Source organism: Osmerus eperlanus, chromosome 6, assembly GCF_963692335.1.
Source record: "Osmerus eperlanus chromosome 6, fOsmEpe2.1, whole genome shotgun sequence".
NCBI classification, from domain to species: Eukaryota; Metazoa; Chordata; class Actinopteri; order Osmeriformes; family Osmeridae; genus Osmerus; species Osmerus eperlanus.
Genome location: NC_085023.1, coordinates 9,990,760 through 10,018,628, shown reverse-complemented (window position 1 = coordinate 10,018,628; position 27,869 = coordinate 9,990,760). Strand labels below are relative to the sequence as shown.

At 41.7% G+C, this 27,869-nt stretch overlaps 3 protein-coding genes across 3 annotated transcripts in view; 2 read left to right on the top strand and 1 right to left on the bottom strand.

The window, feature by feature from the left end:
- The window catches only part of myofl (myoferlin like), a 33,781-nt gene extending 27,769 nt beyond the window's left edge, over positions 1-6,012 (bottom strand). The window contains exons 1-13 of the mRNA XM_062463363.1: positions 5,810-6,012; positions 5,247-5,302; positions 5,022-5,113; positions 2,880-2,988; positions 2,670-2,766; positions 2,285-2,442; positions 2,002-2,130; positions 1,354-1,416; positions 1,052-1,102; positions 897-927; positions 678-793; positions 434-560; positions 149-252 (exon numbers count right to left, since the gene is read on the bottom strand). Coding sequence (XP_062319347.1) covers positions 149-252; positions 434-560; positions 678-793; positions 897-927; positions 1,052-1,102; positions 1,354-1,416; positions 2,002-2,130; positions 2,285-2,442; positions 2,670-2,766; positions 2,880-2,988; positions 5,022-5,113; positions 5,247-5,302; positions 5,810-5,897 — 1,221 coding nt within the window. The 5' untranslated portion in view covers positions 5,898-6,012. The remainder of the gene's footprint in view (positions 1-148; positions 253-433; positions 561-677; positions 794-896; positions 928-1,051; positions 1,103-1,353; positions 1,417-2,001; positions 2,131-2,284; positions 2,443-2,669; positions 2,767-2,879; positions 2,989-5,021; positions 5,114-5,246; positions 5,303-5,809) is intronic.
- A 244-nt stretch (positions 6,013-6,256) lies between these two features.
- Positions 6,257-25,056, top strand: LOC134022118 (cone cGMP-specific 3',5'-cyclic phosphodiesterase subunit alpha'-like). The gene is made up of 29 exons (XM_062463372.1): positions 6,257-6,367; positions 6,747-6,941; positions 7,175-7,435; positions 8,107-8,172; positions 8,405-8,555; positions 8,831-8,954; positions 9,053-9,245; positions 9,364-9,435; positions 15,668-15,820; positions 16,649-16,738; positions 16,857-16,997; positions 17,224-17,298; positions 17,406-17,470; positions 17,804-17,870; positions 17,969-18,016; positions 18,124-18,273; positions 18,430-18,573; positions 18,758-18,823; positions 18,960-19,106; positions 21,109-21,216; positions 21,416-21,525; positions 21,671-21,758; positions 21,923-22,023; positions 22,168-22,275; positions 22,542-22,605; positions 22,694-22,768; positions 22,868-22,951; positions 23,172-23,319; positions 23,650-25,056. Exons 2-29 carry the CDS (start codon positions 6,828-6,830, stop codon positions 23,688-23,690), a joined length of 3,054 nt encoding a protein of 1,017 aa, XP_062319356.1. The 5' UTR covers positions 6,257-6,367; positions 6,747-6,827; the 3' UTR covers positions 23,691-25,056.
- Positions 11,481-14,255, top strand: LOC134022852 (free fatty acid receptor 4-like). The gene is made up of 3 exons (XM_062464590.1): positions 11,481-12,228; positions 12,501-12,632; positions 13,018-14,255. The coding sequence occupies exons 1-3, from the start codon at positions 11,689-11,691 to the stop codon at positions 13,420-13,422; spliced, it is 1,077 nt and encodes a 358-aa protein (XP_062320574.1). The 5' UTR covers positions 11,481-11,688; the 3' UTR covers positions 13,423-14,255.
- Positions 25,057-27,869: the final 2,813 nt, after the last annotated feature.

The following is a 27,869-nucleotide window of genomic DNA, read 5'->3' as shown; positions in this document are numbered from 1 at the left end:
ATCAATTTTCAGAATTTTGCATATACCGTATATCGTAACCTACTGTAACAGTGTGATTCATAATTAATTGTTACTCTACTCAAGGATTCATTATATTATCATAATAAAATGTGCAAGCTATCTTGCCTGTTCTTTTTTTCCCAGATACCTTTTTTCCAGCAAAGCTGACCTCCAGAAAAGGGTCAACCAAATTTTTTTTGTCTCCGGCTCCACCAAACACATTTTTAATGGTCTGTACAAATGCGTCATCCACTGTAAAATACCAAAAGGATAATTAAGGGATAGTGTGTCTTAAAATGTGGCTGTTATAATGTGTCTCTTAGCTACTGTGTAATTTCTGGGGTTTTGATAATCTTGTCATCTTTTGTGCAATTTTCCCTCTGGGACCAACTAATCTCATATGTATTGAAGAGAGCCTCTGTAATGTGCGTACTCTGAGGCATGTCCTCCGCACGGTACACTTTGAGGTTAAGAGTGACCAGTCTCATGTTGACCCCGGCCGGCACCAGCAGGTTGCTCTCTATGTCGTCCTGCTCCTCGTTACGCACCTTCTTCTCAGTCTGGATGGAGAGGGAGGAGAATAGGGAATAGTTAGTAAGTAATGTGTAATGTCTGTACATATAGTTAATGCCTGTATGACACATGTATTTCATGTATGGGGGGGTCTGCAGTTATACCGGTGGCTCGTCCCCTGAGCCCATGACCATCATGCTGACTTTGAGGTAGCCTTGGGCCCCTGAACTGGAGTCATCAGGATCACTCAAAAGGAGCCACTTCCTCATAATGGCATGAGCTGATGAACACACACATACATAAGTCATCCAGATATCCATTTGTTTTACACCTTTTGGGTTAGGCCTAGATACTATGTGTTTACTTTTCTAAAAAGAACTAACCTGGTTCATCGTAAATGTTGCCAACATCTAGCTGGAAATATAGAAGGGCAAAAAAATATATATATAACCAAAACACATGCTGTAATATATTACAGCAGGTTCTATTTTCACTGGAATGCAAGGGCAAGCCGTGTAAAGAATGGTCCATACGTCACCTTGAATTCCCCCATAAGACTGTCTGCTCTAAGTGAGGAGGAGTCATACACCTATATTGGAGAGAGGCCAAACAAAGCACTGTCAACAGCCAGTAATCATTAAGCCCCACAAAGCTGACTTCTGTGCATTGTGGATAACCCCACACCAGGTATGGTGCTGTACGTCACAGCCAAAGATCAACCACTGGGGTTTAAAGCACAGCTGTGGAAGATCTTCCAAGATGACTGAAGGGAAAGAGGATCATCCTTTCTGAGTGGAAGCTAGGGTTGAAAAACACAGGGTGACAGCAGGCAGCACTCACCCGAAAACTGACGTACTCATCGAACAGCTCAGAGGGAAGCATGTTGACATTGTAGAAGAAAATCTGCGGGCAGACGTTTTAGTAGATTGTAGTTACACTGTAGTTTATAGTAAATAGATACATTGTAGTTAATAGATACTGTGCATATCCCTGTAAACATTTCCTGTACACAAAGGCAGACACTGAAATTCTTCTAAACAATGGGATTTAATACAGTATATCATTGACAGATATGGTCCCAACTTTTGTATTTGACTATGAGCGCCCAAGTAGACTATTAAATATTAAAGAAGTGTGTTTGTTGATGATCCATTTCATCAAAGTTGCAGAGACAAATGATTTTAGGAAATACATAGGCAGCAAAGGAAGGGCAGCAACATAGGGAACAGATAAGAAAAGGGCGTCTGTCTGAATAACACTGGTAAAAAACGTTGTTTGTTGTATCAAAATGTTCAATGTATAGCTATGTAGACCAACTTTGTTTAATTAGGTTTTCAGATTAAACAATGTAACATTGTAACAGGGCTTTTCACCAAATGAAAATATATAAAGAATATATAAGGAAGAACTCACTTGGACAACACTTGGAATAGAAGAAGATATGTACAGTGTACACATTTCAAAACCCATCTTTGACCAATATTTTACCTCATCAAAGAATGGGTTGTTTCCTCTCCTGATTCTGGTTCTGTGAGTATGTCCACACACACTCACTTTGACCACCGGCTTGATGTTATTGCCAGGCAACTGACGACCCTCAATAACTCGAACACGGATCTGCTCATTCAGGAGAACAGGGTGAAATACATTAACAGACTTTTACACAAGAAACAATTCACTGTTTAGTTCAATAGGAAAACTAACAGGATGCGCAACTTGGTCAAATAAGTCATTAATAATTTCCTTCTTTGAAGATAATCTCTGAATTCACCTGGAAATCTTGCAGCTTGTTAGACAGGGCTTTGTGTCTCTTGAGGGTAGCGGGTCTGATCTTCTGGTTCGGGGTCGCTGGTTGCCCGGGCAAAGGCGTCACACCATGTGTCCCCAACTGCCCCCCTCCATTTAAATATTCCTCATCCTTCCCCTCATCTGTCATTCAAGAAGGCCAAACACCTACATTTTTTGTACTGTCATTTTACACAAATTCTTCAGAAAACATATACATCCTGAGAATGTCTATCTGGCATGATTCCCCAGATGATAAATGCTAGTTATCCCTGCTGTAAGAATTTTAACCAGTGTTCTTCACGTTAGTAAGCAGTCATCAGCAGAGCCCAATAAGCTGTAAGACAGAAGTAAGCCACTCCATAATGTACCTGGGTCCCCATGTGACAAATCTATACCAGGCTGGTCATTTGAGATGGGAGTCATGCTGGCAGGCGGTTCATATCCAATCATCAAATTAATTGTCGCCTGGAGGACAAATCTTAATTTACATGTCTTAAAATATTTTGAATTCATGAAATATTCTGAAAATCCAGAAAGATCCATACAATACAGTGTGGAGACCTGGCCATGTAACTCACCCCAATTGCCAGTTGCTTCTCATTGATCAAAGGGAGATTTTTGGCGGGGAGGGTCTTGCTGTTTCCAGAAGCCAGATCTTTCAGAAAGACCTTAGCTGAGCCAATGAACCTAATAGTAAGACAACAATTACACTGATAGTAATTTATATATTACTGGTGAAAATGCATGAATAATGCACAGATTGCATTCAAAACATTAAGCCAATTTATATGATTTAGGCATTATTGGATTACGTATTTTTATTGCATTCTTTGTCTCCTTCCCACTCTCCCTATGTCAGGACAAGACATTGCTTGCCTGGGTGATGTAGAGTTAGTCAAAGATCCAAGTTCTATGTTTCAGATTTAATGAACATAACAAAGGCATCAAACCTGACAATGTAGAGCAGTTATAATTGCCAAACTGACTTTATTTTAAGGGGAACTGGAAAGATTTAGTATTTGTGCAACTGATAATGCATTGCTTAATAGCTGAGTTTTGAGGCTTAAATTGAAGGCTCTGTTCTGTACCAATGGACTTTCATGCCAGGATATCTCTGCGGTTACATGAGAGGAACTCCCTTACGGACAGATAATATTAGAAAAAGACTGAACTCATATAATGTATCTACAGGTATGTACTGTATATCGATCACAATGACAAAATGGCAGTCTACCATGCTTACTTTCTACCTTTTCAAAGAGCAACAGATATTTCCACAAATCTGGAATAATTAAAAGGTGGGATGAGGAGAGGCAAAGAGGAATTTGTTTCTGCAACAGGCATGGAGAGAGGAAGAAAGGAGGAGGAACAGAAAGACGGAAAGAGTGAGACATACAGTACCAGTCAAAAGTTTTCCCATTCACTGGTACTGTAGATCAAAAGAGAAAGAGGGAGGGAAGGAGAGAGAGACAGAGACAGAAAGACACACACCTTGTCTGTATTCAGTGATTTTAAGTCATCTATCTTTGGACAAAGAGAGTGAAACACACAGCTGGAACAATTGCAAAATAATTTACTGAAGACTACTTTGTGATGCCCACAGCAGAACCCATTGTTCCAAATCATTTACATTTAGTAGACACTCTTATCCAGAGCGACTTACAGTAAGTACAGGGACATTCCCCCGAGGCAAGTAGGGTGAAGTGCCTTGCCCAAGGACACAACGTCAGTTGGCATGACCGGGAATCGAACTGGCAACCTTTGGATTACTAGCCCGACTCCCTCACCGCTCAGCCACCTGACTCCACCTGACTCAAATCATTCTTAACACATTTGTTTTGTGATTTATGTGATTAACCACAACAACTTCTTATGTTTTGGTTAAACGAATCAAGGTGCTTAATTCTTAATATTACATGATATTTATTTTAGATCACAGAAATCTACTTGTTTAAATCTAACGTGCTTTTGAGCACGTTAGATTAGTAATCTGAAGGTTGCCGGATCGATTCCTGGCTGTGTCAAAATGACGTTGTGTCCTTGAGCAAGGCACTTCACCCTACTTGCCTCGGGGGAATGTCCCTGGACTTACTCTAAGTCGCTCTGGATAAGAGTGTCTGCTAAATGTAAATGCAGATAAGGGATTAGTAAACTTTAACTTTGTTTATTTTGTAAGATTCTAAATTATATTCTGTACAATCAATCTTGTTAAGATTTGTTTGTGCTTTCTTGATTGTGAGTTTGTCTGCCACCCAATCTGTGCAATGTAAAGTAAGGTGAGAGTAAAAGATTTGATCAGTGAGGAATCTTAGCTTTCATGACAAACACAAGTCTGAACATGGCACCAGGGCGGGTGTGGTGATAACACAGTTGGTTGTGCTGAACTTTTTACCAGCTTGTAAAAGTTAACTGGGGTCTTAACTAACATATATACTTAACTGACATATATTAAAGCCATTATTTTTAAGCAAAGAAATCGGTTGTGCTTCTCATGCTTCTGTTGTGCATGAACATTGTCCCATTGCAGTGAAGATTGTCACAGTTACATTTCTCTAAGGTATGACCCCCCCCCCTCCGTACCTGTAGTATGTTGGTTTAATCGACAATGCTGAACTGACTACCCAAAGTAATGTAACACTAACGGGACAAAGAAAGAGAGAAAGAAAGAGGGGAAGTAGTAGTAATGTGTTGGTGAGTGTTCGGAGATACTGTGCACATACTTGTCTTTTCCAATAGTTTCGTAATCTTTCACAACTACATCAATGAAAGAAGAGGAATCCAAAGGGCTGCCTTTGAGGTCAAATTCAAGGACCTGTATTGCAAAAACAATAAATGTAGGTTACATTTTCTTTATCCACATTTTTCATTCATTCAAGTTTCCCTCCCTTCTTTGTTCTATCTGATTTTTTGGGATATAATTTTGATAATTTCATATGTAGACTTACTTCATTCCAAGCAGGATTTAATTCATTGTCAATTGCTTTGGTTTTCTTTTTTTCCCCTGTGAACAGTCATTAATTGATTAAAACCTCATCCCCAAAATATTTTCTTCGAATTCAGTCATAGCTTCTAGAAATGTAGTGATTTTACTGTAGCATTCTTATTGTATCCCAATTGTAAAACGGTCTTGGACTCTCCTGGGTGTTTATACTTCAAATAAATAACAGAACCAGCTGTAGCAGGCTTAGAGCCCTCTTGCCTTATAAGGACATTCTACCACTGGTAACTAATCATACGCTTATCATAGCAAATAAAAAAAGAAGAAACTGATGTTTGGGACTATTATTAAATCAACTGAAATGTTCAATGTCTACATTCACTTATAACCAAGCCCTTTTATGCATTATATTAGTTTGTTGTTTGTTTTGTCTAGTGCCCTCAAAACATGATGAAAGATACAGGAACTTTTGTTAGCCGTAAAACTTTCATCTAGACTTGTGCGCATATTAGCCTATATTTGGAATCGTTCTTACAGGAAAGAAATGAAAACGTTAACTGGGTACATTACCTTTAAACACAATTGCAGTTATTGGATCTGGGTTTCCGAATGTCTTTTTGGGGATATTGTTGGCAGATTCCACTGACACCCGCAACATTGTTGCATTTATTTGAGTCCGTTTAATTCTCTCAGAAAATGCTCATCATCTCCTTGCTTTGTACGCTCTTAATCACTCTAGGTAGCCTAATCCAACAAATGAAAGAGGAAATGCGAGGGGTGGATTGCAGCGCAGTTCCTCTCAATGAGTCAGTTCCCATTACTTATTTATTTATTTTTTACTGCAAACAAATGACAGAAAACATAATTACAAAGAAAAAAAAAATAAGAATACAATATTTACTCATGTAAGAATCATTCATTTATAGCCAGTATATTGCTGTTTGTGAATTAGTGTAGAAGTGAAAGTTTAATTTGTAGCGCCTCCCAAAGGTGATGGGTAGAAAAACGTGAGTTTGTTCCCACTGCCCAGAGCCATAGAGCAATGGCTAGCTGCCACCACCAGGTTGGTACGGGGCTACGCGCGCACAGTGGCATCAGTGGCGGGACAACTGCACAGTTTGTGGGCCTGTAGGTAGTGCTAGCTAGCTAATTAGGTAGTCACACTACCGTTAAACTATAGTATAGCTAATTTATCTGTACTTCTGAAAACAAGTTGTTGTTATTCATTGTAAGTGTAATTTAAGGATCGGAAGTGTTACTAGGCTACACTACATCACAGCTCTGTTTTGGTGGGTTAGTAAGTCAACGGTCTGTACTACAGTACTGTGTAGGTAGGCCTACTAAACTAGCTAAAATTCTAACGGTTTGCAGATTATTGTGGATTTTATAGCTGGCTTGCTAGGTTGAACATATTCCTCACTAAGTGAGTCACTGCGATATTGAACCAACACTGATGTTAACAGCGTGCAAACGGAAACATTTGAACATATTTGAATTGTGATTTCAGACGGCCACACTGCGATACCATAGCCAATGACATTCTGCAAATGATACATTGGGAAGTCTGAATGTGCAGCTCAAAACAGACATGGAGATAAGCAAACTGAAAAAAGAAAATGCCTTTCTCCGGAAGTCTCTGGATGAACTTGCTCGTAAGAAGGGAGAGCCATCAGATTCCGAAAATAACCAACTTTTACTAGAGGTAGAGTACTGTACCTTACTGAAGTTAATAGGCTAGCAATGTGGTAGGGCCTACAGAAGTTTATCATTGATAGTGAAGTGATGTGAAAGTGATGGTATTCATTTTCCAACTAGACAAATTTGATCTAGCGTTAAGCTAATCAAAACAGTACATTACTGCAGTAATGTAGCAATAACATAACTTGCAAGACAACTCAAACGGCCCAAAAATCTATTCATGTTTATTGTTCTCAGAGAATTATATCACTGGAGACTCTGCGTGAGAGGAACTCCCAACAGTTGTTGTCTAAGGATGAGGAGATAGCATCTTTGCGGAGGCATTTGCGTTTGACTGGTGGGGAGACCGTTGCCCATCTACAGGCCCAGATAGACCACTACCACAAGGAAGCAGAGCAGAGAGAGAGACTATTCCAGTCCCTCCAAACTGAAACAGAGGACATCAAGAACAAGCTGGTGGCTGTGTCTACTAAGTGCCAGGAGCTGGAGGGAAAAAATGTATCTAGTCCTAAAGTGTTGCCCTCATGCTCACTGGCATTTTATTTAATTCTAATTCCACTTACTACTGCTAGTTGATGTACCCTTAGTATAGATAGTCCACATATTTAAATTTGAGGTCGCTATATTGTATGCACCTTCCTGCCAAAGTAAATTCCTTGTCTGTGCAAACTTTCATGGCGAATAAATTCCATTCTGATGTACACTAGACTAGATTAATACTGTTAAATCAGTGTCAAACTAGTGTAACACTAGATGGCAGCATTTGATCTAAATTCACGGATTTGACTGATTTGAACTCATGGGGAGAGATTGTTTAGAAGGAGAATATGATTAACCTTGACTCGTAGATGTAGAGCTGGTATTGTGCCTTTTTTAAAAGCTAGTTTACTTGTTTAACAATATCTTACGATACATTAATAGCCTGGACGCAAACATGAAGGACTACCTACTCAGCAGTCGGCAGTCCTGGTGAAAGGGCAGTTATCTAACATATTTCGTTGTTTACTTTTTGATTGTGTATATTTTAATTGATCCGTATTAAACAACAAGACAAGCCTCAGTGATGTAAACGTTTAGTTGATTTAGGGTTCTGTGAATGGATTGTGTGTGCCGAAGCATAGCAAATGTTACATTAGGAAACAGCCCTGTTTGATTTGTTTTTCATGCAGAGCTGCTCATCAGATGGTCAGGTATGCTCCAGCACTGCTGCTGTGATCCATGAGCATCTCAGGGATGTGAGTATGATCTCATGGATACTGGATAAGGTTTTCATTTTGCTTTGCACAATCAGGCCATAGCTGTGTGTGTGTACTTTGTGTACAGGACGGCCTCAATGAGGTTATTACACCATGGAGCGGCACCCTGCTTGGACAATAGCATATTTGGTGTGTGTGTGAGTGCGTGGGCATGTGAGTGCCTAACTGTCTGTCGGACTACATGGGTGTATTTCCCCTATCTGCCCCCAAGGCTCTCGACAAGAACCAGCAGTGGCTGGCTTACGACCAGCAGAGAGAGGCCTATGTGAAGGCGGCTCTGGCCAGGGTGTTTGGACTGGAGCAGCAGCTGAACCAGGCCAAGCAGGCTCTCACACAGAAGCACAATGAGGCCCATTCAGACGGTGAGTCGGGAACAGTGGGCAGTGGACACCCACTCTTGGGGCATCTGCACACTCTGGCCATAATAGTCTGTCAAAACAAGGTCCTCAAGACGGTTTGTCTGGAGTGTGGTCTGTTTAACACACGTAGCATCAAGCAATTCATTCAGGAGTCTTGCATTTGTGGACTATATAAGTATATAAATGTATTTGAAAATTACTGTATCAGCTTGAAATGGTCAGAAAGCTTGTTCAGGCCCCTTTTGCACCTACTATATATAATGCCATGCACCCTTCAGAGAGGAAGTTAGTCCAAATGCAGGAACACTATGAGAAGCTGGTCCTGACAGCCAAGAGAGAGCGGGAGGCTGAGAGGGAGCATGTCAAAACCACCCAGAGAGAACTGAATGATCTGCAGAGGAGGTAGCGGCCAGAGTTACTAACAAACTGGCAATGTTCTAAGCATTCGAGGCCAGGCACGTTGAAGTAACCAGGGGGGGGGGGGGGGGGTAAATGTGAAGGTGCGAGGAGAAGCAGAGGGAGATGGAGAAGGCCAAGCAGCATCTCCAGGAAGAGAGGCTAAACAGCAAGAGGAGTATCCAGGAAGAGAGGCGTCGCTCTGGGGACAGAGAGAGTCGGCTGAGAGCCGAGGAAGAGGAGCTCGAGGCCAGGCTGGAGGGGGAAATGCGGAGGTCTTCTGAGCTTCTGCTGCAGGTACTACTAAAAAAGGACTGTGGGTCAAAACAATTCTGACCATCACAGATTAGATGGGATGAGCACCTAATATGTCTTTTTTGTATTGTTAAATTTGTCTGCATTCCTCCTCTCCAAGGTCAATCTTCTCCAGAAGTCCCTTTTGAGTCAACATGAAGACCAGAATAAGATCTCTGTTCTTGAACAGCAGGTGGGGCTTTGTTAAACAGTCCTGCAACTGCGTGCCTCGTCATCAGTTCTGTATCAAGCCAACATTAGTAATTGAGTAAATACTTTGTATTAACTGGAAACCAAAGGTTGGAGCTAATCCACCCACTCATTAAAGATCCCGCCATTAATCCCCTTAAAAAGGATCAACAGTCTGTCAGTCCACTTCTTTCTGTCAGTAACTCTGAGCACTCTTCATTGACAAAGACTGGCCTTCATTAGAACTAGACAGGGTGTTGGCCTAGGCAGGGTATCAAGCCTTCATTCGAACTACACTCTGAATTTGCCCTCTTGGTCTTCCTTTCCTTAATTGAGGTCATGATACAGTCGTTCTCACCATTGCAGATCCAGGTGTCTGCCAAAGACCTGGAGGATGAGAAGAAAGATTGCCAGTATTTACAAAAGCAGCTGCACAAAGTGTTGAAAGAACTACGCAAAGCAAAGGACCACGCTGCCCAACTGGAGTCAGAGGTGGGTTTGAGAAGGATGCATAGCAGTCTATAATATACTTTGTCTAAAGATACAGTACAGTAACAACAGTATGGCAAGTACAGAAGTACCCGCGCATCCCTACGGATAACGGCACATGCAATTTTGGGAAGTTGACACAGGAGCTGGAACCATACAGTGTAGTCCATTGTCTGTTCTCCTTCTCAGAGAGAGCAGTGGGAGTCAAGACCATACAAGGTTGCAGCTCACGGCAGACCCTCTCCCTCCAAGCTCCCGAGGGACACTGTAATCTCCCCGTCCCGTCCAACCAACCAGCTGGATGAAAGCTTCCTGGAGTGTCCTAGCTGCAGGACCCAGTACTCCACCAGCGAGCACCGGGAACTACTCGCTCACATAGACCACTGTCTGGGCTGACCACAGCTCATGAGTTAGTGTGTGTGTATATATTTACCAGTATATACATTCTCGCTATTTCTCTTTTTTTAGTAATGCATTACTTTTGTGAACTGTTCCACAGGCTTGAAACATCCAGCTAAAACAATAGTAGTGTTGTGGTTAACTGAAAAGAGTTTTTTTCTTCAAGTCTTGATTACATTTATTTTCTACTTTACAGTTTGAAATGAATGAAAGACCTTTCTTTCTGAACACACTGTTGGGTAAGGTTCCTGTTGGGATCAGTTTTTTTTTACTTAAGGACAAATATCCTTAGGAAGATGTCAATTAAACACTGTTCCTGCTGATGGTGTGATCCTTTGCCTCTCCATTTTTTTCTCTCAGTGCTTGACAGAAAATCTGCATCTTACAGTACTGTTCTTCTCAAACCAGATAAATAGCTCAAATCAGATTGTATGAGTAAATCCGTGTCCCATACTATTTAAGGCATGGGATTAGCATGGCTGTTGAAAGAGGTAGGGATCTGTACGAAGGCTACACGCTTCCAAAGGGAACGTGACCCCAGGGAGGTAAACCCACAGCTAACTGCATTAGAAAAAGCTGGTAATATGGTTTGTGTAGACCTTAACTTACCTTTCAGGAATAATTCAGACGAGACATTTTCCTTGGGCTCTGGGATATGACAGTATGAATCTGTGTAGCAGACTGAGCTAAGAGGGTGGGAGTGGTCTCTCTTCTACAGCAAATCAGTGGATATTGGAAACACCGTTTTTTGTGTGTTTAGAACATATGATTGATCCCACATTGCATGATCCTTTCATTTTACTGTTAACCAGCAATTGCAGAATTAGTCTTTTCTAAATGTTTTCCCTACTAGTCTCTGTAGTAAGAGGTGGTCTTATTGGTGTTGGCACAGTCCTATCGTTTAGGTAAATACAAGTGTCCATTTAATTAGATCACTGCAGCCAATGCACAATCCGCTCAACATCAGTGCCAAGCATGCGGAATGAAGAACGGGGGTTAAATTGGAGACAGTAACCCATGTAATACACACTAAATAAAAGAACATGAGGGGGATGTGATGTGCCTTGCTTTTACCAGAGGGAACTGAAGTGTTTGACCTCTCTGTTCTCATGTTTGTTCCTTTCACCTTCGATAAGCTAACAGTGTGATAAACGTGTCCTTACACAAGGGACCTATCAAGAGATGTAACAGCTGGGGCAAACATAGAAACACAAAAGAAAATTCTCAGTCTTTCTCGCCCCCTCTCTCTTTTACACACACACGTACAGTATGCTCTTTTTTCATCAGGAAAACCGTTTGTTGGCCGCATCTCTCGCGGATCTTTGTAAAACCAGATTTCTACTCTATCCTTGGGCCCCTCGACCTCTTCATGGAAGTTCCCACTTCTCACTTTAACACTTTGCAGTTAAGGAATGTCTCCTACTTTTCCTTCTTTTCGGAGCTCTACCGCTCTGACCATATCGCAACCACCGTGGAGACCCTGGCCCTCGTGACGGTCTTCCTGATCTCAGTGGTGGCCAACGTGGGAACAGGGTTCTTGGTCACACGAGAACGCCGGTCGCTGGTAAATAAGACTGTCCTGACACTGAACCTGTTTGTTGCTGACCTATTGTTTGTCAGTATGACTCCTCTGATCGTGGTGGTGCGCTGGGCCGTGTCCTGGAGGTTGGGCAACGCAGCTTGTCGCGCCATGCTGTATGTCATCAGCATGAGCGGCTGTGTCACCATCACCACCCTGGCCTGCATCAGTGTGGAGAGAGTTATGGCTATCCTCAGGCTGCACCCGGCTCCCACCCTCAACCCCAGGATGGTGTGTGCTACCCTGGGGTGCATCTGGGCTTTCTCAGCACTCACCTCCATGCCTCTTAGCTTATTCTTTACCGTACGGGAGGTGGAGTCCTTTGATGAGGTATGGATGGATGAATGGATGAGTTCACTTTATGCAATATGAACTCTATATTACTAAATTTACCATATCTAATCTGGTATTGTCTATTGAAGGTTTTTAAACGTGTTCTGTATTGCTCTGTACTCAGACCCTCAATGATTATAATTGGCCATCATTGAAAGAAACAACTTTGTACTAAGTATGTTTTTGCCTGAAAAAATAAAGGCAAAATAAATGTTACAACCAATAAAGTTGGTCCAACGTTAGTCTCAGCAGTGTTTCCTGTTCCACAGAGAAACATCCAAATCTGTACCCTGATGTGGCCAGACATGCTTGCGGAAATAGTGTGGGATGTTGCCTTTACTGCGCTCTGCTTCCTAGTCCCAGGACTCGTAATCGTGTTCAGCTACAGCAAAATACTGCAGGTAAAGATTGACTGACTTACACAATAGAAATAACTTGATCTTAATGTCATTTGTTTATCATTTTGTATAAGGAAACATTTTGGTATGTTAACGTGTATTTGAGGAGTGTGGCTGCGTTCTATTGATTTGTGTAGCTGGGAGCAGCAGGTGTGTGTGCTTAAGGCTTTAAATGATCATCTGTAAATATTAGACTGGACATGAAATTGCTGTGCGATAAAACATAGACATGGCACATCCATTATGTGATGGAAAGTACATCGACCATGGCTAAAAGGAGGCTTTGTGAGATTGTGTCCACAAGTGCTAAAATGATGTGAAAGGGTCCATTGGTTAAAAGATCAGTATTAGGTGTTAACTTTGTGATGACCATGTCCACTGTCTCTAGCTCAGCAAACGTTCCCGAAGGAGGCTGCACCCTTGTGAATCTCCCTCCAGACTCAACAGGGTCCACCACTACGTCTCTCGCCAGGACATCAAAATCTTCCGCACGCTCTTCGTCCTCATGCTCTCCTTTTTCATCATGTGGAGCCCTATCTTCATCATCACATTCCTCATCCTCATGAGGAACTTCCAGAGCCTTTATGTCACCTCCACCATGTTCTTCTGGGTGGTGACCTTCACCCTGGCCAATTCTGCGCTCAACCCCATCCTCTACTCACTGTGTCAGTTTAGGCACGGCTGGCGGAGGCTCTGCTGTGTCTCCATGGTCACCCCGATGAAGAGAGCATCCAAAGCCAATGGGCATAGACAGGAGAGGGGACCAACACCACACAAAGTATACACCATCTAGTTTGTAGGTTATACAGCACATCCACCATGAGACCTTCCTCTGCTGCTTATAAAAGTCCAACGACCAGTGGAGGGATTTAACATAGCAGTACTACAGTACCTGTACATACCCTACATCAGAGGTTGTACAGTGCATTAAAATAATAAACACATACTTCTTTGGTATTGCTGTTCACATTTGTTTTGATAAAATTGTGTATATATCTGAAACCTCTTTAGGCACTGTGATGTTAATGCTGACTGCTGTTATGGTTACAAAGTCTCCCTCACTGTCTGTGTTGATATCCGGAGTGATCAGCTTGTGGCTCGCACCTACTATAGCTGCTTTACTATATCTACTGTGGCGGCCATTTACAATCCCATTTGGCTTTATCCATGGATAGAGCAAACCAGTCACTGAAATAGACCACTGCTAATAAGTGCAAGCTTTAGAGGTAAAGATGCTTCTGCATTTGGATGTTGTTGATTAGAGCTAAAATTAGAGCAGGACGGCGCCAGTGCACATGCTGAGCTGTCCGTCTGTCCAACAATAGTACCATCACATCACTTCTGTTGTGGTCTGGCATATGCACAGCTTTCTGTATAAAAACCCATTATAAGCAAGGGTCTACATGTAGTTACACAGTTTCACTACAATTTCCTGTTCTAAACTGTTCTTTAAAAATCTTTCTTTTTATAACAAGCACTGCCACAATTAAGAGCAGCTTGTGTTATAAATGTCGATCCCCCAATATTTCTATTTCAGCTTTGTGGTTTTATAATCATTATCCAGAATTTATACTGTGGTTGTCTGTTTTTCTTTTCAATACCAATACATGTAGTACATGCATTATATCGGGTGTATTGTATTGTTTTTTTACTTGCAGTCTACTGGTGCAGCACAGCAAGTTATAGAGCATAGAGGACATCCCAGAATGTTTGGACAGTGTTATAACACCTTACCCCTTTTCCTTAACCATAGAGCAAGTCATAGGTGGTACCATAATTCTGCTGTCATTACGTCTGATGGGATTGACCCAACTAAAAAGAAAAGTGGTTGGATTTACTGGTTAAGAAAGCTCCCAGACTTATGACTTCCACGTCATGATCATTAGCACCCCCTGGATCCCCTTACCCTGTAAGCCACTCCTCTCCTGCCTGTACCTTCTGTTGAGAAGAGTAGTATGTGGGCTAGGGCTTTGGGTTCTCTGTGCTGATGAGGGATTTTGGGGCATCTCAGTCGGTGCTGTACAGATAGAGCTACAGATCTCCACCACTCTGCTCAGCACACTCTCAATCCCAAGTCTCCCTCCGAGGGATGCATCTACGAGATCACTGACTTGAGGAATAAGATCACCAAAAACAAGACAAGATGGCTGACAAGGACAATGTTGAGAAGTTTTTGGACAACAACCCCCAGTTTGCTAAGGAGTACTATGACAAGAAGGTCAAGGCGGATGTGATCTCCGCTGCCTTCAACAACCAGGTCCAGATCAAAGATGTGGCTTCGTTCAAGGAGGCTACCCAGATCCAGGAGGCTGAGTTCATGTTTGAGATCATCAAGGAGTTGCAGGGAACCAACCCTATGGAGAAAAGCATGCACAAGGTCCTCCAGAGGATTGCTCTGCTGGTAAATGCTGATCGATGCAGCTTCTTTGGCTCCAGGTCCCGTAACGGCATCCCTGAGCTGTCCAACATACTGTTTGATGTGACGTCCACATCAGCCTTTGAGAAGAACCTGGTTGACCCCAACGTGGAGATTGTGTTCCCCACTGACATGGGGATAGTTGGGTGGACAGCGCACTCCAAGAAGGCCCAGAACATTCCTGATGTGAAAAAGGTCAGTCTGCCCCGTATTGTTACGAAGGAGTCTAATCTTATGTTAGAGCCTTGAGGGAAAAAAGATTCTGATGTGCTGTATGAGAATGGATACAATGAGGGTACAATGACTCCAATGGAATTACTGAGGATTATAAAATGTATGTATATTGTGCATTGAAAGTTTTTAATGATTTGTGAGACCAGTTTGGATTCAATTACAGCTTCCTTGTTCCTAAATCGAGATATTGATCATGATGTGTTTGTGTGGACGGTAAAGAAGAAGGGAAGATTCCATACTGGATTTTCCATCTAATGGAGGATATCTGTAGCATTGTGATGACAGGAACTGTGGCTAATATGCTAAATTTCATTGATCAGAAACATGGAGTTTTTGTTACCGTTTTGCATTTTAGTACTGATATCTGTGATTTTCTTGACATTTCCAGAACTCTCACTTCAGTGACTTTGTGGACAAGCAGACCAAGTACACAACCAAGTCCATGCTCTCCGCCCCCATTATGAGTGGCAAGGAGCCCATTGGCATTATCATGGCACTGAACAAGCAAGGGGCCGAGGAATTCTCAAAGGGTGATGAGGATGTGAGTGAGGGCGTTTTCATCAGTGAATAAGTGAGGGATAATGTATAGAACGCAAAGCATTGGGGTGTAGCTTCGCTCTGAAGGGGCTTATTTTCCCGATAATGACCGGCGTTCTATACATTATTTTTATATGTGATTGCGACTTTCATACTATGTCAAATGGGTATTTCTCTCTGAAGTTTGGGGTTACTTCAAGCTTCCTGGTATCAAAACCATTGTTGATGTGACCCAGTGGGGTCATCAGGACACTGTCAGAATCAGAATCAGAATCAGAATTGGTGTTTATTCACCATGAAAGTTTGCACAAACAAGGAATTTGCTTTGGCAGGAGAGCCTACCTAGGCAGCCATTTTCGGCGCCAACTAGAAAGTTACAGCATAACATGAGGAGAGGGGAGGAGAGAAAAAGGCAACCCCCAGACAATGCTCCTAGAGGAGTACAGTGTGGGAACAGGCAAAAGCCTCAGCACATAAGCCCAACAACATTTACAAAAACACGTGACTTGCAACGGGGAGTGGGAGGGGGGTAGACAAGCAGCATCTGGACCTGCAGCCATGGTAGGTCCATAGTTTACCTTCTTGTCTCTGACCCACATAGTGACCAGAGTCTGGTGCTCAACTCATAATTCTGGATTTTCTTCTAATTAGAAATTATTCAAATTTCCTGTGAGGGAAACTGTCTTAGGTGACATTGAGGCCTAATTACTCTTTACAATAACTTCATGTAATAATTACATTCCACCACGTCCTACTTGCCTATCAGTCATGATTGGTACTTCATGACTAGGATCGATGATATGATGTCTGTCTTTGTTTTCTTGTATTCCAGCTCTTCAATAAGTATGTGAACTTTGCTGCTGTGATCGCCCTGCAGTACCACACTGCTTACATGTGGGATGTGGAGACCAGGAAAAGCCAGGTACAGACAGTCTGTAAATCGACACTAGTCTTTAGAGAGACACATGCGATTGTTTTTACACAGAAATTAACTTAAAAACTTAAACTTGAAATACCCTCCTCCTCTCCAACCAACACAGGTGCTGATCTGGTCTGCCAGCAAAGTCTTTGAAGAGCTGACTGACATTGAGAGACAGTTTCACAAAGCTTTGTACACAGTTCGGACATATCTTAAGTGTGAGAGGTACTCTGTGGGACTCCTGGACATGACTAAAGAAAAGGTGAGCTCAAAACTTCCTCACTGAACAACTGTTCATTTATAGTACAGCATATATATCAAATTACTAATATACAATAAACAATACAATGTACAATAATACAGTAAAACAATTTATCTAAATATAATGCCATATAAAACTAGACTTAGCTGATAGAGACAACATTAATGCATATCAAGTAGTAAGTAAATAGTAAGACAACATGATTGTTTCAAATTTGTCCCCATAGGAATTCTATGATGAGTGGCCAATCAAACTAGGAGAACAGGAACCATACAAGGGGCCTAAGACACCAGATGGCAGGGTAAGCACTTTGTTCTTGTTATATAGTCCCTTCTGACCTTCCAAATGGGTGAATGACCATTTCAAAGGATTTTTCACTATCACTTTGTTTCCCTTTACCCTGCTTAGGAAGTTAACTTCTACAAGATCATTGATTACCTGTTGGAGGGCAAGGAAGAGATCAAAGTTATCCCGTGAGTGTGACCTTATTGAATTAGAACCAGTGTTTCAATTGAGCCAAGCCGTGGGGGCCATGGGCCCCCCCCCCCCCCCCCCTATAACTGATGAGAAAATGTTGAACTTGTGGTTTCCCTGTTAATGTTACCTCCTCATCCACCCACTATCTACCTTACGGACCCCACAAGACCTCTGACACAATCCAAAAACCGATAATTATCAGATGTAGATCCACATGGTAGAAAGATTGTTTAGACTAGTTTCTGATAGTTACTTACTGTAAGTCGCTCTGGATAAGAGTGTCTGCTAAATGACTAAATGTGATAGCTTTCTCTTCTATGCTTTCTCAGGGGCCCCCCAGCCGACCACTGGGCACTTGTCAGTGGCCTTCCGTCATACGTGGCAGAAAACGGAATGGTGAGTGTTTAAACTGCCCCTCTGTCCCGCAACTCATCATTTTATTGGGAGATATTGGAGATATGGTCTAAACAAGGATACATTTTTGTTCCTCTTAGATTTGCAACATGATGAACGCTCCTGCAGATGAGTACTTCAGTTTTCAGGTGAGTGTTTGCTAAAGATTGCCAGTTCTGGAGTGCCATGAATCAGTCTTGTTGCTGATACATTTTTCTCATTTTCACTGTGATGTTGTGTTTAATGTATCCCCTAGAAAGGACCAGTGGATGAGTCTGGTTGGATTATGAAGAATGTGCTGTCTCTGCCCATCGTAAACAAAAAGGAAGAAATTGTCGGCATTGCCACTTTCTTCAATAGGATTGACGCCCGGCCATTTGATGAAAATGATGAACAGATCACAGAAGTTTGTACAGTTTTTTTATTTTATTTAACTTCTACCCTATCTGTCTTTTAGTCAATAGATCAATCATTTAAATGTTATATGCCTGCATCTGCCCTTCTTGTATGAACCCCCTGGGTTATGTCTTCTTACTTAATGTGTGTATGCCTGTGCTTTTAGGCTCTAACCCAGTTCCTGGGTTGGTCCACACTGAGTTGTGACACCTATGACAGACTGAACAAGATGGAGAACAGGAAGGATATTGCCCAGGAGATGCTCATGTGCCAGACAAAGGCCAAACCAAGTGAATTCCACAGCATTCTGGTGTGTCTTTATCAATTACTTTTATTATCTTTGTCAACTTCCTGTATCAATACATGGGTTGAACCTAAATTATGTTATATGTGACCTACAATCATGAAACTGGAAGACGATTATAATGTATCATATCCACGTACTGCACAGCCATCAGACTTGGTCATGCTCTTGCAAAAACTTTTCCTTGCAGAACACTGAGGAGAAGCTGGGTAAGGTACCGGAGGACTGTGAGGAGAAAGAGATGTACAAACTTCTGGTGAGATTCTGGGGGAAAGCATGAAATCAGTCAAAGAGTGTCATATGTATGTACAGTTGTAGCTAGCTACTTAGCTAAATATTAGCTAAGAAGTTCCATCTGATTATAAATACATTGTGTGTGTGTTTGTGTACAGAGAACCAACATCCCTGAGGCGAAGGATGTGGAGCTCCTGGAGTTCCGTTTCAGTGACTTCCCTCTGTCGGAGACGGACCTGATTAAGTGCGGCATCCGCTGCTTCTTTGAGCTCAATGTGGTGGAGAAGTTCAAGGTCCCCGCAGAGGTCAGTACACACACACACATGCACTTGTGCACACAGGCACATAATGTTTGCAACAATAAACCACACTTTTATTAGTCTGATGTCTAACATCAAACCACATTACTTGGAGAATAAATGTATAATAAGTGGGGACTGGTCTTTACCACATTAAGGGCCCTATCTTGCACCCAGCTCAATTGACTTTGTCAACGACGCAAGTATCATTCCTAGTTTGCGCTCGACGCAAAGTGGACTTTTCCCTCCACAGACGCACGTCGGTAAATTAGGGAATGACTTTGCGCTCCCGTCTCCATCAAAATCAGAATTCGGTTTGTTCGCCATGTAGCCCATGTTACACAAACAGGGAATTTACTGTGGCAGGAAGGTGCAAACAATAAACATATACGAGTCTTAAATTAAGTAAAAAAGTACAATAGTTAAACTAATTCTAAGAACTAAACAATTAAAAAATATAACAATTTAAAAAATAAAATGTATATAAAAATAAGAATAAGAATTTGAATGAGCAGCATGAGCGGGCAATTTAGTGCAATGAGAAAACTGCTCTGCCTTTCCCATACAGGGCCCTATTTTAACGATCTGAAACGCAAGTATCAAAACGCAAGGCGCAAGTAACTTTGTGGGCGGGACTCCGCCTCGGTTGCTATTTTGCCGGCGGGATAAATGACTTTGCGCCTGGCGCAAATCTAAAATGGGTAGGTCCGAAGTAGCTACATTACTAATGGGTGTGGTTTGGGCGTAACGTGCAATAAACCAATCAGAGCGTCATCTCACATTCCCTTTAAAGAGCAGCGCTTGTTCCATGGCGGATTGCTATTATAACGGCGGATTTGCCAGGCGCACGCCAGGAGCGGTTCACAGCCGAGGAGACCGACGTTCTAGTCAGGGCCGTAACAGATAGATAAGTGACATTGTATGGGAAAGGCAGAGCAGTTTTCTAATTGCTTTAAATTGCCCGCTCATGCTGCTCATTCAAATTCGTATTCTTATTTTTATATATTTTTTTAATTGTTTAGTTCTTGGAATTAGTTTAACTATTGTAGCCTACTTTTTTACTTAATTTTTTTATTGTTTGCACCTTCCTGCCACAGTAAATTCCGTGTTTGTGTAACATAGGCTACATGGCGAATAAACCGAATTCTGATTCTGATGGAGATGGGAGAAGAGACCCACCCCAAATTATCTTCGGTTAAACAGGCGTTAAATTGCCACAATTGTTACAAATCATGTTCACATACATAGAGATTTCTCATGAAAATCTTTTTATAATCATTGAATAAATGTAACACGCCATAAATCAAAACAATGTAACGTAGCTTCGCAGAAAGAAGACCCTGGCCTCGCCAGCAGTGCGCACTGACCAAGCTTGCGCCCTTAAAATAGCATCTGAATAACGCGCCATTGAATTTAGACTACTTTTTTCCTGGTCAGTGGCGGAATTGTTTTTCTGAAACTGCAAAATAGCACCAGGGAACGTTTGCGCCGGAACACGCCTCCTTCGAACTGCCCCCGGGAGCGCAAAGTCATTCCCTAATTTACCGACGTGCGTCTGTGGAGGGAAAAGTCCGCTTTGCGTCGAGTGCAGACTAGGAATGATCCTTGCGTCGTTGACAAAGTCAATTGCGCTGGGTGCAAGATAGGGCTCACAATGTCACTTCTCTATCTGTTACGGCCCTGACTAGAACGTCGGTTTCCTCGGCTGTGAAGCGCTGCTCTTAAAGGGAATGTGAGATGACGCTCTGATTGGTTTATTGCACGTTACGCCCAAACCACACCCATTAGTAATGTAGCTACTTCGGACCAACCCATTTTAGATTTGCGCCAGGCACAAAGTCATTTATCCCGCCGGCAAAATAGCAACCGCGCCGGAGTCCCGCCCACAAAGTTACTTGCGCTTTGCGTTTTGATACTTGCATTTCAGATCGTTAAAATAGGGCACTAAGGCTATTATCACATCACTGAAGCTATAAACTGAATTTGTTGTTTTTACCCTTTTTTCCAGGCTCTGACAAGATGGATGTACACCGTTCGCAAGGGTTACCGTGACATCACCTATCACAACTGGAGGCACGGTTTCAACGTTGGCCAAACAATGTTTGCTCTCCTCATGGTAGTACTTTAAACCTTTTCCACATTTGAAAGATTGTTGTTTGGACATAGTGTTTGTACAGCACTTTTACTAAAACGTTGATTAATGTGCACTGTCCCTGTAAAAATAAAATAAACTCAAATGCTAGTAACAGTAGAAAGAACTTCAAGAACTTACCCAGGCCATAATACAAATGACAAGACCATGATCTCTCATCCAGACGGGCAAGCTGAGGAAGTACTACTCTGACCTTGAGGCCTTTGCCATGGTTGCTGCTGGATTCTGCCACGACATTGACCACAGAGGAACAAATAATCTGTACCAGACAAAGTACGATATGTGTGATGTCCCACACATTTTGGGACAGAAACCAAATAAAGGAATGTTCAATTGACAGCAAAACCCTTGATGCTGTGAACTGAGGTGTATAGAGCATGACTGAGGTTGAACTCTTGTTTGTGTCTCTCTCCTGCAGGAGCATATCTCCTCTGGCTAAGCTCCACACCAACTCGATAATGGAGAGGCACCATTTGGAGTACAGCAAAACCCTGATGGAGGATGAGGTAGGCTAACATTCTTTAGAGGCTCCTCACAGCTTTTGTTTGACTGTCTGGCCATCAACTGTCCATGCCTAAACATTAGGCGAGTACACATACTGTATGCGTCCAAACGAACATCTAGTCATGTCTGACCACAAACCCCAACTCTCTCCCTTCCTCCCTCCCAGAACATCAATATCTTCCAGAACCTTCAGAAACGCCAGTTTGAGACGGTGCAACACCTGTTCCAAGTCTGCATCATCGCCACTGACCTGGCTCTTTATTTTAAGTAAGTTCCTCTCCCATTCATATCTGCTTTGGACAGCTATGGGATGATTCCAGTTGGCAGGGTGATGAACAAAAAATACTGTCTAACTTAGCAGAGTGATTCCTATTCTGGCCAAGCAGGTCATGGCTGCCTCTTATCTTTTAGGAAGAGGACAATGTTCCAGAAAATTGTGGATGCCACAGAGCCCATGGCAGATGAGAAGGAGAGGATCAACTATGTTTCGAATAACGCAACTAGGAAAGAGATTATTATGTAAGAACTTTGTGTATTTTATTGTGTATTATGTCCAGCAGATGGAATAATAAATAATAACAATAAACAAATAATAATTATAACAACAGTAAGCTATCACCAAACTAAACTCAAATGGTTGAAAATATTCAAAACTTACAAAATACTGTACCATTTTAACAAAAATGATTAGCCTTCAGTTGCATTACAATTACATCTCTCATAAGGAACTGTAGAGAGATGTGACTCTTGCTTTTCCTCAGTCCTGACTGTTGTTTCCCATCCAGGGCAATGATGATGACAGCTTGTGATCTGTCAGCCATTACAAAGCCATGGGAAGTCCAGAGCAAGGTTTGTTCAGTCATTCAGTGTTCAGTCTTTGTATAGTGTTTAGCTGGCACCTAGTTCTCATAGTTTTGTTTGGTTCTGTTGGTTCCAGGTTGCTCTTATGGTGGCGGCAGAGTTCTGGGAGCAGGGAGACCTGGAGAGAACCGTTCTAGATCAACAGCCTATTGTAAGAGCACTTCATATGGCGTGAAAATGCCACATTTTGCATTGAATGTGTTCCACATAGTCATTTTGGTAAACATTTTGTTTTCCTTCTCTCCTACAGCCAATGATGGACAGGAATCATTCTGAGGAGCTGCCCAAGATGCAGTGCGGCTTCATTGATTTTGTCTGCTCGTTTGTGTACAAGGTAGATAGGGGCTCTGGAATGTAGAACCTCCACATCCTCTTTCTTTCCCTTTTTTCTCCCACTCTTTTCCTTCCTCTTTGTCATTCTTCTCTCATATCTACAGTAATGGCAAAGAAGTCTGTGACCGTCATTACCTTTAGCGTGTCAGATGGCTTTGTCCGAGCATAGTGGCCATCATGTGGTATTGCTCACACATGTGTGTGTGTGTGTGTGCCTCCAGGAGTTTTCCAGGTTCCATGTAGAGATCACCCCTATGTTTACTGGCTTGAACATAAACAGAGGTGAGTGGAGGGCCCTGGCGGATGTCTATGAGGCCAAGATGAAGGCTATTGAGGAAGAGAAAAAGAAACTAGAAGGTGGTGGTGAAGGTGAGTCCTGATGCGGTTCATTCTATAATTTCTGTCCCTCAGATAGGACAGTGATGAATAATAGTCATGTCCATATATTTGAGAGTTATTGAAATGTACAAAGACATTAAAGGAACTCATCATCATAACATTAGTCTGCTTTTGTTAATCATCTATGTTTTACACAAAGTTGTAGTTTGGAGTGATCAGTCATTTACAAACCTCAGATCAGTACTGTCTTTTTTCCATGGCATTGCATGGGTTATCTCCTATTTGCCCTCACATCATATCTCTCTCTAACTGTCTGTATCTCTCTCTTGCTCTCTTTTTCTCGCTTTCCCACCCTAAAAGAACAAGAGGGAGGAAAGTCAAAGACGTGTACTATCTTCTAAAGCCACCATCAAAGAACCAATGAAAGTATACATTTGCTACTGTATGTTCACGAAGATGGTTGGGTGTGTGTGTGTGTATGTTTGTATGTGTGTGCGTGTGAGAGTATCCAATGGATAAAGAAAGGTACAATGGAATTTCAACTGGTAATCTGGAAATTCTGTTTTCTACATACCCAGTTTGACTGATGGACAAAGACATTTGCAAGGGGCAGTACTGGATGTCTATTGGAAAATAAACATGGCATCTACAGTGTAATTTAGATCTGAAATGCTCAGTGGCATGCTAACTCACGAACAATTTTTAACTTTATGAATATTATGTATGATCTCTTCATATATAAAAGGTATAATGTTGTTGTATAGATCATGTATCCACAGATTGTGGCACTTTCTCCCTTCAAGCTTTTGGGATTTAAAAAAATCATATTTTACCATAATATACTTTTATTGCCCCTATTGGATCAATAAGGTACTACTCCTACTATGCTAAATATATATAAAAAGTAGAGTTATACTGTGTGCAATTCTTAACTTAGCAAAACAGCTTCACACTGTAACTTAATTATTATTTTATTAAGAGAATATTTATTTCATCATTGTCATCATACTCAGATGTTAAGTTTAGTAAATGTTTTGCATGACCTTGCGCAGAAACATTGTGCAAATACCTCATTGTTTTCCATCCTAAGAAATACAATTTATTGTATTGTTGAATGTATCATATTAACTATGTACATCATCACATTCCACACTGTAAACCATTATGTTGTAAAGTAAAATGATTATGGTTATGTACCTCTTTTTAAAACTGAAAACATATGTCTAAACCCACATGTTAAGATGTAAGAAGATTTGACTGAATTGGATTTAGTCATAAGCCAGTTTTAGCCAAAAGGCTTTTAAGTCCCCCTGCTTACATAAAGTAAAATACTGCAACACTTTTGCCAAAAGTCATGACTTCAAGGACCAAATGGGACATCCAAGTGTACCCTGCTGTACATAAATGCTTGTTTAGGAAATATGGACCCAGTACTATTTAATCTGTGTTAAATGGCATATTGTTTCATTGTGAAACAAAAATTATATTGCAGCCTCAGGAAAATGTTATAGGGTTTTCTCAATGTAAAGATTTGTTTTTTAAAAGCAACACCTCACTGAGGTATAACTTGTGACATGGCTTGTCTGTGACTTGGTTGCTAAATATCAGAGCATGCGTGTGATGTTATTTACAGAATTACTGTAAATGTCCTCCATTTGAAACAAAGAAAATATTTGGGGCTAATTCCCTTGTTAGTTTGACATTATTACACATAATGTACATGTCTTCGAAAAGAGATGATTATGTGTGTGTAAAAGCATTATATTGTATAAAGAACCGTCAAAATAAAGTATATTTTCAAAGCAATATTAATGTGGATTTTTTATAGAGAACAGTTACCGTACCTTCTACAAAATGTAGTGATAGGAGGTCATGGCTTCTTACGCACTGTTACTTCTAAGTGCTGTACATTGCTAAGTGTGTTCCCTAACAAGCTTACAGAAGATCTGAGTTGGAGCTAGTTTGCTCTAAATCTGCCCCCTCATTCATTATTTCAGGTCAGGATTACTATGGCTGTTACTGCATGGCCTATGGAGGTCTATAATAGGATGCAGCAGTCTGTCACATCTTGTGCAGACATTTGAGGTTTTAGGCATAGGTTGTTTCCTCTGGAGCATCACACCACATATTACTGTAGCGAGGAGTACTTGTTTCTGTTACAGAGATTCATCTGCCTCTTCATCTGTCTCTTTTCCATATCTGTTTCCTCTCAGTTTATCTATTTTTCTCTATTTGTTATTTTCTGCTCTGCCCCTCGTCCCTCCCACTACAGTACTTACTTAACCAATCTCTCAACCAACCCCTAGTCCTGCCATGAGCTTTGACCTCAGGTACCATGTGTTGTAGAAAATTAGACGTCCGTAGAAGGTAGTAGAAAAAGGAGTCGAAGACTAAATATCTTTCAACAGCTCAAGGCAGCTTGATGGTTTATTTCGGCAAGGCAGATGTGCATTCAGAAACACATACAAAAAGACAAAGACCAATGCCCCAAAACTCATGTTTTATAGGCTAAATGAGAATAATCCCCCGCCCTGTATAATAATTACATAACCTTCTAGAACATTCTAGAAGGTTCTTTAACCAGTTCCTAACCACCCCACAACTCCGTGCGCATCCTCTGGCTCTTAAAATGTTGATCACTTCTCTCTTACTGGAAAAGCCCCCTCAACTTCACTTCCCATGTCCCCGCTTCATCTCAACCCCAGTTCACCCCAACATGCTTAACCCGTTCCTACATCCTCCATCTCTCTCGGTTCTGGCCGAATCTACCACTTCTGAGGCATGACTGTAGTCTCTTAAGACTAAGTTCATAGATGATTTGCTCCCACCTGCTGCACCCTGTCTCACTCCCCCCTTCCTTTCTGACAGGCCCTCTTAAGCTGAACGACCCCACCATACACTCTGTTATGCAATAACAACCTATTTTTCTAAGGATACCATTTCCTTTCCCATCATAAGTTCGCCATCTTTCTTCTCCCCTCATATTTTCCTTTGTTTCTGGTTAAATACAGTTTAGAGTGGAGTTTATCAACTGCGCAGGGTTTCTTAACTACGCAGTTAGAAGTCATTTTAGGCCCAAAAACCTGACCTGGGGTAACCTTTCCTAGTTTGCCTTGCTATCCCATAATCAATTTCCCACGACTCATGCTTTAACATGCTCAATCCTATAGATTAAAAATGTGTACCGTACACGAGCATTCAAAGGTGCACAGGTGTGTGTGTATGTGTGTGTGTGTGCTGAAATGGATATGTAATGGAAAGAGTTATGTACACAGGGTGTCCCACTTTTTTCTCTCTCCCACAGTTTTACTGACAAACGTTCGATCTAATCCTTTAATACTTCCATATTACCCTTCATCCTTTCTGAATTTCAGGAGTTCCATGGCCTTAAACTTTAGCTGTCCCCCTTCTGGACCTGAAAATCAGAAGGAAAAACTGACTTCTGGGCATGAGAAAGGGTCCAAGTATTATCTCTTTCTACGCAGTAGTTCTTCACTGTAACATCTAGGCAACTGTGACAGCTTTCTTCTCCCTGTTGAAGAGAGTACAAAGTGAGGAAGGTAACAGAAAGAGGAGAGGTCTCCTCAGATAAGCTATGATTAGGCCAGGTCAAAGGGGGCTTAGGCAGATTTGGAGACACATACGACAACTTCTGAAATAGGTTTGTCTGTGTTGTTTTTTTTAAGACAGGGTAGTAAACTCAAACCTTCCATTGGGTAATGGTTACTAATGTTTATAAAAAATAAACTATTTGCTGAAAGCTATTTGATTTCAAACTGGACACCTAGAGTTACCATACGTGGACAAAACAAAAACAAAGAATGGACTGAAAAATACTCTCCTTCCGTTAAGGATATTTAATCCCCCCACCCCCCCACAACCCCTATCACCACCCACCATGTAGATCTATACTTCCCTCCTGTGGAGAAATAATGATACTACTGTCTCTTGTACTGTCTTATACTACAACTGGGTGACTGTTGTCGTGGGAAATTGATTATGGGATAGCAAGGCAAACCAGGGAAGGTTACCCCAGGTCAGGTTTTTGGGCCTAGAATGGCTGACTTCTAACTGCGTAGTTAAGAAACCCTGCGCAGTTGATAAACTCCACTCTAAACTGGATTTAACCAGAAACAAAGGAAAGTATGAGGGGAGAAGAGAGTTGGCAAACTTATGATGAGAAAGGAAATGGTATCCTTAGAAAAATAGGCTGTTATTGCATAACAGAGTGTATGGTGGGGTCGTTCATCTTAAGAGGGCCTGTCAGAAAGGAAGGGGGGAGTGAGATAGGGTGCAGCAGGTGGGAGCAAATCATCTATGAACTTAGTCTTAAGAGACTACAGTCATGCCTCCGAAGTGGTAGATTCGGCCAGAACCGAGAGAGATTGAGGATGTAGGAACGGGTTAAGCATGTTGGGGTGAACTGGGGTTGAGATGAAGCGGGGACATGGGAAGTGAAGTTGAGGGGGCTTTTCCAGTAAGAGGGAAGTGATCAACATTTTAAGAGCCAGAGGATGCACACGCAGTTGTGGGGTGGTTAGGAACTGGTTAAAGAACCTTCTAGAATGTTCTAGAAGGTT

What these genes read in the sequence shown, in the direction of transcription:
- LOC134022118 (XM_062463372.1), top strand. Translation starts at nt 6,828, where the DNA reads ATGGAGATAAGCAAACTGAAAAAAGAAAATGCCTTTCTCCGGAAGTCT. An exon ending in CTTCTGAGCTTCTGCTGCAG is followed by an intron (nt 9,246 to 9,363) that starts GTACTACTAAAA and finishes CTCCTCTCCAAG; the next exon opens with GTCAATCTTCTCCAGAAGTC. An exon ending in ATGATGAACAGATCACAGAA is followed by an intron (nt 18,274 to 18,429) that starts GTTTGTACAGTT and finishes CTGTGCTTTTAG; the next exon opens with GCTCTAACCCAGTTCCTGGG.
- LOC134022852 (XM_062464590.1), top strand. Translation starts at nt 11,689, where the DNA reads ATGGAAGTTCCCACTTCTCACTTTAACACTTTGCAGTTAAGGAATGTC. An exon ending in AGGTGGAGTCCTTTGATGAG is followed by an intron (nt 12,229 to 12,500) that starts GTATGGATGGAT and finishes CCTGTTCCACAG; the next exon opens with AGAAACATCCAAATCTGTAC. An exon ending in GCTACAGCAAAATACTGCAG is followed by an intron (nt 12,633 to 13,017) that starts GTAAAGATTGAC and finishes CACTGTCTCTAG; the next exon opens with CTCAGCAAACGTTCCCGAAG.